This window comes from Molothrus aeneus, chromosome 1 (assembly GCF_037042795.1).
Source record: "Molothrus aeneus isolate 106 chromosome 1, BPBGC_Maene_1.0, whole genome shotgun sequence".
NCBI lineage: Eukaryota > Metazoa > Chordata > Aves > Passeriformes > Icteridae > Molothrus > Molothrus aeneus.
The window spans coordinates 78,362,876-78,376,893 of NC_089646.1; the positions used below are offsets into that span (position 1 = coordinate 78,362,876).

At 40.1% G+C, this 14,018-nt stretch overlaps 1 protein-coding gene across 1 annotated transcript in view; it reads left to right on the top strand.

Annotated features, from left to right (window-relative positions):
• Positions 1-375: 375 nt before the first annotated feature.
• The window catches only part of RETREG1 (reticulophagy regulator 1), a 65,038-nt gene continuing 51,395 nt past the window's right edge, over positions 376-14,018 (top strand). Inside the window, exon 1 of the mRNA XM_066559614.1 lies at positions 376-611. Coding sequence (XP_066415711.1) covers positions 382-611 — 230 coding nt within the window. The 5' untranslated portion in view covers positions 376-381. The remainder of the gene's footprint in view (positions 612-14,018) is intronic.

Sequence of the window (14,018 nt, forward strand, 5' to 3'; positions counted from 1 at the left end):
CTCCTTGCCCGTGGCACACACACGCGAGGAGCAGATGAAGGAAGGACGAGTCACACTGGCAACACCTTCCAGCGGGCCTCACCTTCCCAAATCTAGAAAGCAACTGGGTTGCACGGCTTTCCCCAGGTAGAGAACCGGTCTCTCCCGGAGGCCGGGGACACTCCCGCCAGGGGCGGCAGCCTCGGGCCCTCCCGCCCGCTCCCGGCGCCTCCCCCGTCCCGCCGGCCGGGCCCGCCCCGCGGCACCTGCGCGGAGGCGGTGCGGGGTAACGCGGGGGCAGCGCCGCGCTCCGCCCCGGGCCCGCCCCTGCCGCCCCGGCCCGGCCCGGCCCCAGCCCCGGCTCCGCCCGGCCGAGCCGCAGCCCGGCGGCCGCACTGAGCCATGGCGAGCGCGGCGCTCCCCGCGCAGCCCCAGGAAGCGGAGGCCCCGCAGGAGCGAGGCGCGGCGGCGCCCAGGGAGCCGGAGCCGGCGGAGGTGTCAGGCGGGGCCGGGGCGGCGGCGGTGCTGGGAGAGACCGGGCTGGCCGTGGGCTGCTGCATCGCGGCGGCGCTCAGCTGGGAGCGGCCCCTCCGCAGCCTGGGCGGCTTCGTCTGCGCCAACCTGCTCTTCTGGTGAGCCAGCCGGGCCGGGGTGGGCGCCGGGGCCGAGGCCGGGGTCGGGACCGCCCCCCGGGATGGGAAAGCCTCCGCCCGGCCCGGCCGCCCCGCCCGCAGCGGGCGCTTCCTCCCCCCGCCCCGCATTTGCCCCGGCCTCCAGGAGGAGCGTCTGCCCCGTGCCCTGCCCTCCCCTCCCGACGCCCCAGCGGGGAGCTGACCCGTGCCCCCAGCGAAGGGAGGTCCTGCTCTGCGCTCCACCTGCCCCCCGGCATTCCCTGGCCCCCGGCATTCCCTGGCCCCAGCCGCCGCTCCGGGGCTGGCCACGGCCCTCACGCTGAGTGCCTGGTCGGGTTCTTTCACCCTCGGTTTCTGCCCCAGCCTCGCACACACACACGTTCTGCCCCCATATTCCACAGCATGATGATGATGATGAGTCTCAGGTGGAATCTGAGCAGGGCGGCTGCAGGACACCCTGCCGAGAACTCGCATTTGGCACAGCCGAGAGGAGCCGCGGGCCCGCATTTCTGTGCAGAGTTTTGAAACCTGCTGAAATCAGGTCCCGAGCCCATCGGTTGTGCTGTGCTGATGCCCTGGTCCAGTACTTTAGAGTTCACTTTGGGTATATGTGCTTTTCCAAATTGGTGGCCTACTTAGTGGAGTCTTTGTAAGTGGGCACAGCCGGAATGTTACTGCAGTGCACCAGTTCTCTTTTCGGACTAAGCTTTTTGTAGTTGGAGGCAGTTTAGCTGAATAAGCCCCAGAGATTAACATAGGGATATGTTCATTGTTGAGTTTGTCATGTCTCTTTTGTTAATTTCTGTAGGAAAAAAGTTGTCTATGTGAAACTTCTTCAGGGCTTTCCCGTGATCTTAGGTTTTGCCAATGCCTATGTTTTTTTGCTTTCTGATCTACAATATTGTTGTATGCCTGCTTGATCATGTAAAACAATTTATAAATTAGTGCACTGCCTAATAATACTGCAGAGGCTCTTAGGACTGAATAGTGTTTCTTTTCCTGTGGCTAGAACTGCCTCCTTTCCTCTTAAGCAAGTAAGAGGTAAACAAGTAGTGCAGTGGATTAATATCAAACTCCTCTTGATTCTCTATAACCCTAACAGTGTGATGTTTTAACATGAGATCCGAGTCATAGAAAGAAGACTTTCTGGACCTTTGTGCTGCACAAGAAAATCTCAGCAAATATTTTCAAAACCATTTTATCTTCTTTGATCCCAGAAGCAGAATGTGCATGACGTCTAATTTAGGTTGACTTTTATTATCCGTTTTGCTCTTAGGTGTCCATGGTAAATCCTTTCATTGAGTAAGTTATGTGGTTTTGCTCTCATTTTCTGCATACTTCAGAGGTCACCTGTTCTTTCAGCTATTTGGAAGAGTAAGAATGCCTTATATTTCTTTTCAGTGTGGCTCTGATAAAAATTTCAGAGACAACATCTAGCAGAATACATTTCCATGTCTTAAGGAGTAGTAGGTGCTGGGCAACCCATTGGCTATTTTTTTTCTCCAAATTTGACCCAAGCAAGGTATAAAATCCCTGCACTATTCAATACCTGTAAGAAGTCTCCTTTGGTAGTTTTACTGGCAACTTGTTATGGTGATCAGTATTTGAAGTTATTTTACCAAAATTCATAGCTCACTCTACCGTGTTCCTTTCAGGATGAGTTGGAACAGCAAAAGTCAGGGCACAGATTGCTCATTTCAATTTGGTGGTATTGTACCTCAGAAGGAAGCTCACTATCCTAGTGCCAGGGAGTTTTGAGAGGTGTAGACAAACAAGGAAATGTGTAGAAGCAGGAATGATGACCAGTAAACTTCTGTGGCTTGAGAACATAAGGAAAGATCTCGGTAACAAACCTATGAAATCTGACACTTTGAAAATTAGGCAGTCATTTAAATCTGAGGTCACATTTCCCTGCTTTGGTATTGGGATTGTCAGTGTTTGCAGCACAGTGTGTTTGCTGCTTCTCCTTTTCCTGTTTGAGATCCAGCTGGTCAGCCCGGTTTGTGATGACTCACACAGTCACAAACTGCTTCAGGACTGGGAACAAGTGTCCACCCCTGCTGCCTGTGAGGTCTCTCCCAAGCTTTGTGCTGGCTGGAGCCTGTAGGTAGAAGGATCATTTCCTAGTTGCTGTCTCATGTGCCTTTTCTTTCTTTGTCATGTGCCTACAAGTATCTGTGCCCCATAGGGGACCCCCAGTGCATGCAGCCTCTAATCAGGATATCTCAGAGCTCAGAAGTCTGTATTGCTGGATGGGAGACGTCTCCCACTAGAGCAGCAATTGGTGGAAGAAGGAGAAAGGGGAGGTGAGGTTTAATTTTACAGTTTTCTGAATTTTGGAAAAGCAACACCAGGTCCTTCCTCCCATCCATTTAATTTTATTGGGACTGTTTTCCTCATGGTTAGTTGAGTTCTTGTATGTTCACCCATCAAAATATTTCATGTGTAAACTGTCGCAGTAGGAGCTGCTGAGAGTGAACTGTTTCTCTGGTGTCACAGGATTTTCTTTTTTTTTTTTTTTATATATTCCATTATAGCCTCTTTTGTGTTAAAAAAAACCTCTTAGCCATTGTACTGTATATAAATACATGTTTTGATGGTCACTACTAAAATATTGTTCTTGTAAGTACAAGAAATTTACTAACTTAATTTCATTCTGATTTCCTTGATTTTCTTAATATTCCTGACAAATTTTTGTGGACTCTTTAATGAGAGAAGAGTGACAGTAGACACAATCTGGCTACTGAAAAAGCATTTTTCAGTTACCACCTCCATTATTTTTTCACCGTGAACAGCTTTAAGCCTCTTGCCCCAAATGAACCTGACCAAAAATCTTTAAAATGAAGAGAGGATAAATATATATATTATTTTGCACCTAACCATCTGAAATACAATTTGAATTCTTGTTTGCAGACTGAAGTCAAAATAACACAGGAAAACAAGGCTGTTTTTTTCCCCCCTGTTTTACCCCTGTTGTACTGAAAAAGTGAGTGATTGGGCCAAAACCAGAGAAACTCTGTGCTGGTGCCAGAAATTCACTCCAGGTGTTCTGAGTGTTAGGCTGTTGACTGATAACTTTCAGTCTTGGGTTTAATCTTATCCAAATGTTAACATTCAGTCCTAGATTTTTAAGATAGAATTCTATCCTAATTATTATTCTCTGCTTGTATGGAATAGAGGGGATAGTGGCAGCTTTTTGTTCTCCCAATCTGTAATTTTAAATTTCTATAAGGTCAGAGGGAGAAGTTTATTTTCAGTAATTCTGTACTGTTCCATGTGTTTTGTAGTTTGCAGATATCTATTTCAAATACATGTTTTCTATCTGCAAATAAATGTTTCAGACTCAAGTACATTCATGTCTGCAAGGTCATCCCTATATACACCAGTTGCATCTGTTCACCAATTGCCCAATTTCCCGATTTTTTGAAGGGAGGCAGCAGAAAAAGTAAGATATAATACATCTTTTCTCTTTTCCCATCTTGTGGAACAAATTTATTGCATTACCCTATTTGCTATTCTCTTCACCAGCCCAAATCCACATTTTACTTTGAGGATTTTAATATACCTTCTGAACTCAGAAGGTATATTAAAATGTTACATGATGTTATTGTACTGACTCAACAAAGTAACTGACCAACTGTGTAAAATACAAGTATCAGTCCTTGATTAAGACAGGTGTGCAGGCCTAATTTTTCATTAAAAATAGTCTAGTGTCACCATCCGTACTCATACTTTTTGTTTGTTTGGTCTCAGATCTAGTGAATATTTCCATTGTCTGAGAGAAACAATCAAGAGAGAAAACAGTACTGCTTATATCTGAATTGTCTGTGTGCATTGCATCAGGTAAAGATTGTGTGTTTTCCTGACAGAAAATCTAGTTGCTCTTTAAATATTAGTAACAAAACACACATTCAGAGTTTAGCGGCTTGATGTGTTTTGTTTTTAAGTGTCCAGTTTGTTTTAGGAGTTGTTACTGAAGTGTTTGTTTTGTTTTAAAGTATCCAGTTTGCTTTAACATTTGTTCTAAAGTGTTTCTTACTTGAAATCTCTGCTTGTCAATGAAAAAGTATACCATGAAGACATCTCAGAGTACTTTTCATTCATTAATTCTTTCAATGTAAGAAAGCAGTACTAAGCTAAGCATTTCTTTCATGTATTTGCACATAACTTGTAAATGCTACCACTACTATACCTCACTTGTCTATAAATCAAGATTTCTGCCCATTTAGAGAGCAGTGTGTATGCACAATGTATGCTTGCATTTTTTGTTCTTTGTTACAAGAAGAAAGACATGCAGCAGCCCTGTTTTCTGTGTTTGTGGACTTAGGTTTTTTGTTCACTGTCGGCACTGACTGGCTATCACTGGAAATACAGTCTAGGGGACCTACTCAGACATTCTTGGTGATAAAATGTCAAATTAAATAAATGTCAATAAAAGAAATCTTTGAAATCAAAACATAAAGGAAATACATGAAAATTAACTGAGTTGGAATAAGGCATGATATTGGTATTTGGAGGCCAGTTTGTAGTATGCTGGTCTTCAGGTCACTTAATTAAATTTGTAATATCTTCCAAGCCAGGAGAACATGTATGGATTTTTCCTTATAGCACTCAGATGCTAAATATGGTTTTGAATGTGGGAAATTTTGGTCTTTGGCTGTGTTTATTACAGGAAATCTTAGAGCTACATTCATAGCTGTCTTGGGATTACTTTCCCAAAATCCAAAGTATCAGGACAGCACGCAAGTGAATACTCCTCCCTTAAATTCTAGTAAGAGTTTATGTCTCTGATGACTCAAGTAGGAATAGGAGAGTAGGTTAAGTATTGACATTATTATTTTGTAATGATAATACCTTCATTATCAAAAAATAGAAAAAAATTCTGGCATAGGGAGTTTTGAAATTCACTGTGCATTCACATGAATGGGTTTCTTATATGGTTGCTAGTTTGTCTCTTCTAGTCTGATACTCCTTAACTTATTTAATTTGCTCCCTTTTGCTAAGTCTTTGTAACTTATTGGTATTGGAATTTATTTTATTTCACCTCGCTGTAGTACAGCAAATTGTTGATGTTTGTGGTTTGTTGTTTTTTGCTTCTGAGAAGGTGGTAGGCCAAAATACTCTTCCTCAAGTAAAGCTAAAATTCCAACTTCAGCACAAGTTGTGATATAATTTTAGGGTCTACTTGTTTTTACCCAGGCAGTTTTAGGCTTATAGTCACTTTTCCAATACAAATTATGAAAACTTTTGAAGGCTTTGGAGGTAGAAGGGTGGAACAGAAAGTTAAATTCTTTTGATTTACTTAACAAAAATTATTAAAAGCCATTAACAGCTTTTTAGTGACAGTTTTCATACTTTTGGCTGAGAGAGTAGTTTACAGGAATGAAAATTGACATTGTTTAAGAGCCAGACAGTGTTACATAAAAACCTGGACAGCTGACGGCATTTTTCAACCAATAAGATGAAATCAGGATCAGTCAGAAAAGAAATGAAGTGGCATAATTGAGGAAAAGCAAGCATTACTGAAAAATTTAGGATCAAATCTAGGATGAGAACATGATGGAAGATGGAAATCCAGAACAAAGGAGAAGAGAAATTAATTGCAGCATGGCTTGTGTTTATTCTGTCTTGCTGAAACGTACATCTGCTGTGTCTAAAGCAGCTGTTTCAAGAGAGAAATTATAATTTCTTCATGTATGGCTTCAAAATAATGAGACCTTTCAAATAGTAAGTAGAATTTTGAGAACAATGGATGTTTTAGGGGGATATGCTCTGCTCCATGGTAGATGTTACAGGACTAATGAGAGCATTAAAGAAAAGGAGATTTAGGGCAGCACAGTAGAGGTGCTACTGCTCAAACTGCTGCTACTGTATGAGAAAATGGGATTAAGATTTCTTCTGTACTTTGCCAGAGCACAGGTTAATTAAGGTCATCTGGGCATTTGTCTGAAAAAACAAAGGCAGCAAGGTTATTTGATGTTATGTGTTTAAATCAAAATAATTTTAACTTCCATGGACATATCATCCCCTCTTTTCACTGACATAACAGTAGAATTTGATGTTATGGTAGACCCAGAAGGTATGTAGTTCAGGTCATTTAAACTTTCTCCTTTTCAAATGATTTTTATGTGCCTGTCTGAATGCAACAGGTTGCAGTAAATCTGATCCAAAAGCACAGATATTGAAACTTGATTCTAACTGCTGCATTCCTCAAGAGGTTTCCTTGCAAACAGTGCAAGATAATTTTGCAATGTGAAATTATTAACTTAATCCTATTTCCCAGACCACCACTATACTTCCAGTGTACTAGTTTATAAGCAAATTTTATCTTTAGTGATTAAATGCAAAGCATTGGAACAATTTTTCTAGTGGTTTTTCTTAGGGGCTTAGAGTATTTTTGGTTTTATTTAGACTTATTTTAAGGTTAAGAGCTAGTTTCTTGAGTTGGGGTCGAGAACATACACAATTTGAATTCCCATCCTGTGTGTTAAGTTAGCATTGTCCATCTGTCTTTGCTTTTGCCCTGAGACCTGTGCACAGACCTTCCAGAGAACTACCCCTTCTACAGATGCCTGTAACAGTAATTTAAATTTCTAGGAGTCTGTTTCTTAGGACAAGAGGTTTATTTATTATTCAAAAGTTTTTGAATTCTAATAAGTTCTAGAAGGTTTTCTAAAGAAAAACTGATTTGGTCTGTGCTTTCTGGCTGAATAAATATGATCCTAATCTTTTCAATGAAACCTGACAAATAAGCTCTTTGAATAAAAGAGTTGTGCTTGAGTTTTCTTAGTCTTAACAAAGAAAGAATTTTTTTTAAATGATCCAAGTTTTAGAATAATAAGCATGCCTTTTCTGCTTGAGGGTTATTTTTTTTTAATTATTTGTTTATTTTTCTGTACCTAGTGTTAGAAGTTTTAGATTTCTGGGTGCTATCCAATGGAACACTCTTTGCTAGCTGGCACATAGGTTAGAAATCAACTGCTTTTCCATGCTTCATTTTACTCTGTTTGAAATATCTTAAGTACCTAATTTTCTCTCTTATTTAGAGAAAAACTTGAAGTGAAAAATGGTGCTTCTTTCTAATTTACGTCTTTATGGAAGGTTTTTCTCAACTAAATTAGACATGATCTAAAACATTTTTAATGTACTTATTTTTAAGAAGCATTCCATTACAACATTTCACAGGTTTTCAGCTAAACAGATATACAGTTTTCTAGGTTCAAAATGCCAGACACCCAGAGCGCTAGTATGTATATTTTAAATTTTAATTAGCATTAGATGCGGAATAAACGCTTTTGAAATTATTTTAGTCAACAAATTGTGCTTTTTGGAAGGGTAGGGAGGTTTTTTAGACAGAATATAAGCCTTTGTTCTTTCTAAAATTTTTGACAGAACATATACAGATGTGGTTTTTTACATGTAATTCCCTCTCTTCAATATGGAATCTGCTGTTCCAGTTTTTGTGTATTTTTCAGATATGCAAGCTAAATATCATATAAATATAATAATATTTTACCAAATTATATTCTATAAAGAGATCCCACCAAAAAAGTGTGCATAACTTACTCTGACTTAAGTGAAAATCTACACTTTTTGTGTAGGAATTGGGAAGGGATTTTTGCATTATAATTCTTGAACAGTTACCTAAATACTTTGGCTCAGACCAGGTGTCTTGGTTTCAGCTGGGATGGAATTATTTTTCTTCCTGATACAGTGTTGCAGTGCTGTATTTTGGATTCAGTATGAGAACAAAGTTGATAACAAACTGATATTTCAGTTGTTGCTGATCGGTGTTTACCCTAAGTCAAGGACTTTCCAGTTTTCCATGCTCTGCCAGCAAGCAGGTGCGCAAGAAACCAGGAAGGAGCACAGCCAGGACAGCTGACCTGAACTGGCCAAAGGGAAATTCCAAACCACAGTGTGGGAGGAGCTGGCCAGGAGCTGCCCATCACTGATCAGGCTGGGCTGAGCACTGGTCAGCAGGTGATGAGCAGTGGCACCATGCATCACTGGTCTTTATTTTTCTCTCTTTTTGTTGTATCACATTTCATTTATTATTATTGTTACTCTTATGAACTTTATTTCAATTATTAAAGTGTTCTTAAGCCCTGGCTTTTACTTCTTTCCATTCTCCTTCCCATCTCAACAGGGCAGGAGAAAAGTGAGCAACATTAATTGTCAGTTAGTGTTATACCACAACACCAAGATGTACTAAAGGAACAATGGGAAAAATACTGGATTATTGAGTTCTGACTTCCAGTGTTTTGAATACTCGAGGCTTGGATTTCTGTATATGTAGATAAAGGATTTTGATATTTACAGAGGCTTAGTATGAAAATCAGTTCTATAGAAGAACAATTCACATAAAAGTTGTAAATTTATTAGACATAAAAAGCAGGATTTGCAAACCTGCTTTGGGATGGTTTTTCAGTGAGGAGAGTTTAAGCATCAAATTACCTGTAAATAAAATAGTGTTGAATATATATTTTTCCTTCTTGATTCACAGGAGAGCAAACAAAATGATTGACCCTCTGATCAGTAAGGGCACAAGTTTTCTGATACTACCTTTACCATGTATTTCAAAAATATTGTTCAGACAGTGTGCTTCATGCTGCAATTAGAAGAAAACAAGCCCTCTTCCCCTTCCCCAAAATTCTTGCTTGAGACAGTCATCAGAATTTATTGCAACCACACAGGTGTTGATTGCTCCAGCAGTAAGTGTGGAAGAATGGTCTACATTCAGCTCCAAGCAGGAAGCAGTTGCCACCAGGAAACAGTCACTACCACATCTTTTCCTTACCCAGATGCCTTCACTGTAGATGTTTGTCTGAAACAGCGTTAGGTGGTCCCCTGTAGGAGCAAAGTACACGTAGCTTTGAAATTAGCAGATCAGTATTTTCAAAGTGCACTAGAAATATTTCCTCTCCACAGGGGAGGGCCATTCTCTGTGTGGTTTATGTCATAGGCCATGCTTGCTTATCAGTGCCTGATTAGAAGAAGACCAGTTCTATGGAAAGCTTGGGCTGAAAGGTGTCGGTAGATTTTCACCTAGACATTTTATGAGGAAACAGTTATATACCAACCTTCACTCCTTAGAACTCCATGGAATTGCTCTGGAGAGTTTGGCCTCTGGTTTTAAGATGTAAATATGAGTTTGTGGAACACAGAACTGAAGTCCACAAGTCACTCATGCAGCCAATAAATGTGTCATAAAAGCTGATGGTGAAGCAAAGCTCCATGCTCACATTTGTGTCATTGACAGCTTTCATTTATTTATGTGACTATCTCTGGATTTCATCTAGGGATAGATGGCTATTAAAAATGTACCTGCTAAGGCTTTCCAGAAATAACTAGCACTGGCTGCTGATAGTCTTAAATAATTTAATTTTTTATTAAATGTTTTCTTATGTTTTGTGTTTACAAAGTGCAACTCATTCATAGCTGTAGAATGTGTTGTAAAAAACTCAAATCCTTAACAGCTGAAATGAAATAATCAAATTGGTTTATTTAACATTTGAAACAATTTGGTAGGTCTGCACCTTCCCTGTATCTCATGATACAATTAAAAATAGCTCTTGTCATGCCCTGTAAGTTTTATTATGTTTACTGACTGCAATATTGTATGATATTGTTAACCGTCAAAATTTCTTCACTGACTCATGACACTTGAATAACTTTGTACAATCCATTTTGTGCAGTTCATTGTCCCAGGTGCTCTGGGACAATTTTGGTGTACTGTGAGATACTGCTTTGTGATACAACAAATTGACAGTATTGACAAGTGACCATCCATACTTTAAACAACTGGAGAAAAGACAAGAAGAAAGTACCTTAGGCTACTTTTCTATCTTTAGGTCCACCATCATGCAGTTGAATAATTTCCACTTTTAATTGTGGAAGTTGTCGAGTTTTGATTCTTACTTGTGCAGTTTAGAATTATTCAGAGCAGCTGCAATTTAACCAGGCCCAGAAACAGAAACTGTTATGGCTTTGAGTTCTAAGGTCAGCATCTTACCAAAAAATATTTGCCAACCACTTCTAATAGCCTACAATAGTCACAGAATGAAAATACCATTCAGGTTGGTAGGGGCTTCATGAGGTCTCTAGTATGGCTTGCAGCTCAAAATAAGATCAGTACTTAATTCAGATGAGATTGCTCAGGGTTTTGTCTTCATAGTCATCAAGTTTGGAAATTCCTCAACCTTTGTGGACAGCCACTGCTTAATTATCCATTGATATTGCTCCTATTTCATTTTACAAAAATGGTTTCTCAGTCTTCCACAGTGGAGTTGAGTGGCAGGCTGGCTCCATCACACTTACATTCTTCCTACATAGAAGGACATAGGATGGAAGAACGCTGGAGGTCAGCTGGTCTGGCTTGCTCAAATGATCTCACTTGGAGCACATTGCTCAGGTTCTCACACAGCTAAGCTTTGGAAAGGCCTACTCTGCAGTGGTCTGCCACCTGGTTAGCACCTCCACTAGCTCTTTCACTTGAGTGCTCTGGACCAGAGGACATCCTTCACAGTGAGGCCACTGTTCCTTCTTGCAGCCTCCAAACCAGGTGGCTGTATCCCACCCCTGGGGCTGTGTCTGAGTGAGGGCCTTTCCTGTGCAGGGAGTGCCTGTTTCAGCCACTGACAGGGACTGAGTCTTGGGCACCTCATGACTGGGTTTTTTTGCAGTCCTGCACTGCCTACAGCAGAATTTTTTGTCCCCTTGTTGTGCAAGCTGTCCTATTAACTGCTGAAGTAGTTATCTGGAATGCATTATTCTGTACATTGTTTCTTAACCCCTCCATTCCCCTCAAAAAACATTCACAAAACACTGCAGAATTCAAGGGGAGAACAAATCTTGGTTATGTCTCCAGGAATGGTTTTTACTTCTGCACCACTTGTAGAAGAAATTAAACAATTTGAACTTTAGCATGGTTTGTTTATTGCTTAAAAAACAGAGCATGTTCAGTAAGCTTTTCTTACATAGCATTCTTCTACAATACAGAAGGAGTGCAGTATATGAGGATTTCATTCTGGAGCCTTGCATTTTTGTCAGATATGTGTGTGTCAGAAATGCTTAAGAGTACAATCTCTTACTTTTTTTAAAAAAAAGAAGAGGCAAAAATGCCCTAACTTTTATTAATAAGCAGAAGTACCACAGAAACTATGAGTCTGGTTGCTATACATCATGTGGGTAATTCCTAGAATAATTCTGAATCCTAACAGTGGCAGTAGCATAATAAGTGGTTTTCAGATCCCTGCATGTTGAACTAACTGTTTGATAAGCTTATATTTGATGGATATACGCCAAAAGAGTGCAAGGGGGCCTTATCAGCTTTCCACTAGGAAGGGCTTCAAGGACGCAGATCTCTGACATATGGCTCACAAATAGTTTTTCTAATCTGTGTTGCTCTGGCACCTGAGGGCTGACACAAGCTGGCTGAATGAATTCACAAGGGATGGTCTTTCTTGCAAACATCACGGTCTAGATAAAAAGCTAATAATGTTAAGACATGGGAAGTTCAGACAGAATGATTCAAAGTTCTCCAAAGAAGTTAAGAGTCCTTGTTTGGTGACTACATTAGCTGCTTCAACTGGATTACAGTTTTTTTTCCCTCAAACATTGGAGCAGGGACACTGCAGTATTGAGAAGGTGGAATGACATGACTTGGAAGAATCTTTCAGAGAGGATGCTACCTTGTTAATCCTTGTTTGCTAATCCTAGTCCTCATTAGAGCAATTGTCTTTAACAGCAGGTGACAGCTGTGATTGCAGTGAAACTAACAGTGTGGTTTAGTTGGGAGCATAAAGTAGGTCAAACATGTTCTGTGCATTTTTTGAAAGACACACTAGCCATCTTAGTAAGCATCTGATCTTACCTTGAAAAGCTAGTAAGATGTGTGTGTATGTACACACATGCATGCACTTGTATATAAATTCTGGTATTGATGCATGTGTTTGAGACCGTCAAAAAGTGGCCAGTGGTAATTGCTAAGTCAGAGCATTCTGTGTGATTCTATAAACATTCATGCACAAGCACCATGAAGACCCTGTAAAATAGACATGGTATTAAGCCCAAACAGTTTGAAGGTTTGCATTTGTTATAAACTTCTGTTGCATAGAAGTTGGATGAAAAATTCTTCATTTGATTTTTTTAATACAGCATCATATCTCTCCCCCAGCCTGTTATCAGTAAATTAAGTAAGTAGGCTAAACAAAGTCTTCTGTGCAGTGGAACTTAACACTTAAACACAATCAAAGATTTTTAATGCTGAATAATATTGCCAAGGAAAATAGTAGGACAACATGATGCAAAGCTGTTACAAGTTTTGCATTATCAAGCTATGATTGGGCAGTTTTGATAGAGGCTGCCCTGTAATAATTTTTCTCTACACTTCTCTGTAGGTTTTCTTGAGCTGGCTGAATTATACAAAGGTGCTGACTTTATACATTTATTTTATAGGATAATCTTATAATTCAAATTCTCTACAGATATAAAAACCCGTTATATTTGGATAAAACCACAAGAGTGAGCTTATGTGTTTGTATTGGAATTCATATACTGGTCTGCTCAGGGTGATTGGTATTATGAGTTTGTGTTAAATGTGAAAATTAGTGGCTTAATGGAGATTTTCTTTTTGAGATTTTCAAGGAATACTGGAGCAGTTTGCTACTACAACAGTGTGTCCTGAGCTTGTTAGAAACATTGTGAAGTCAGTTTACTTTCTAAAAATCCAGTGTGCTCAAAGGGTACCTCTTGGCTTCCTGCAGTGGCCATGTTTGCTACTATTTTCACTCCCCTTCCCCCTCTTTCTTGCAGAAAAGCTCTGCAGCAGAAACTGGGTAGAAGCTGAGTAGCCAGCTGCCCTGTTTTCAGCTCTAAGAGGTTTCTTGAACACATCTCAGCTTTGTATGATTTTGTTTCTGTTGGTATTTTTATTTGATCCAGTGCCTTGGACAGTGGCTTCTTACTGGTCTTGGCTAACCTGAACTTTTTAGAGTTAATTGCTTTTACTTTGAAAACTTAACTTGTTCACTGTTTCTGTTCAGATCACTTATTTAAAGTGCTCAAAACTAACTATTAAAATACTTTCGTTTTTTAAATTTACTTAGTTGAATTTTAATTCTTTTTACTTCACACCCTTTTTTGTGAGTTAAGATATTTGCCAGTAAAACAGGTAGAAGAGCGTATCTCCAAACACACCTGGATAGCAAAGTCAGCAATGCATGAGATTGTAATTCATACTTTCTGAGTCTAGGTCTGTTTGACTTGACTAGACATGTTCCAAAAAATTATGTAATTAAAAACAAAATTCATGAAATCTTGTTATGAAGACAACTTTTAGTGTTATGCCATTATATAGATTTACCTCATCTTTGTGTTTGAAAGAATGATTTGTATAAAAATCTT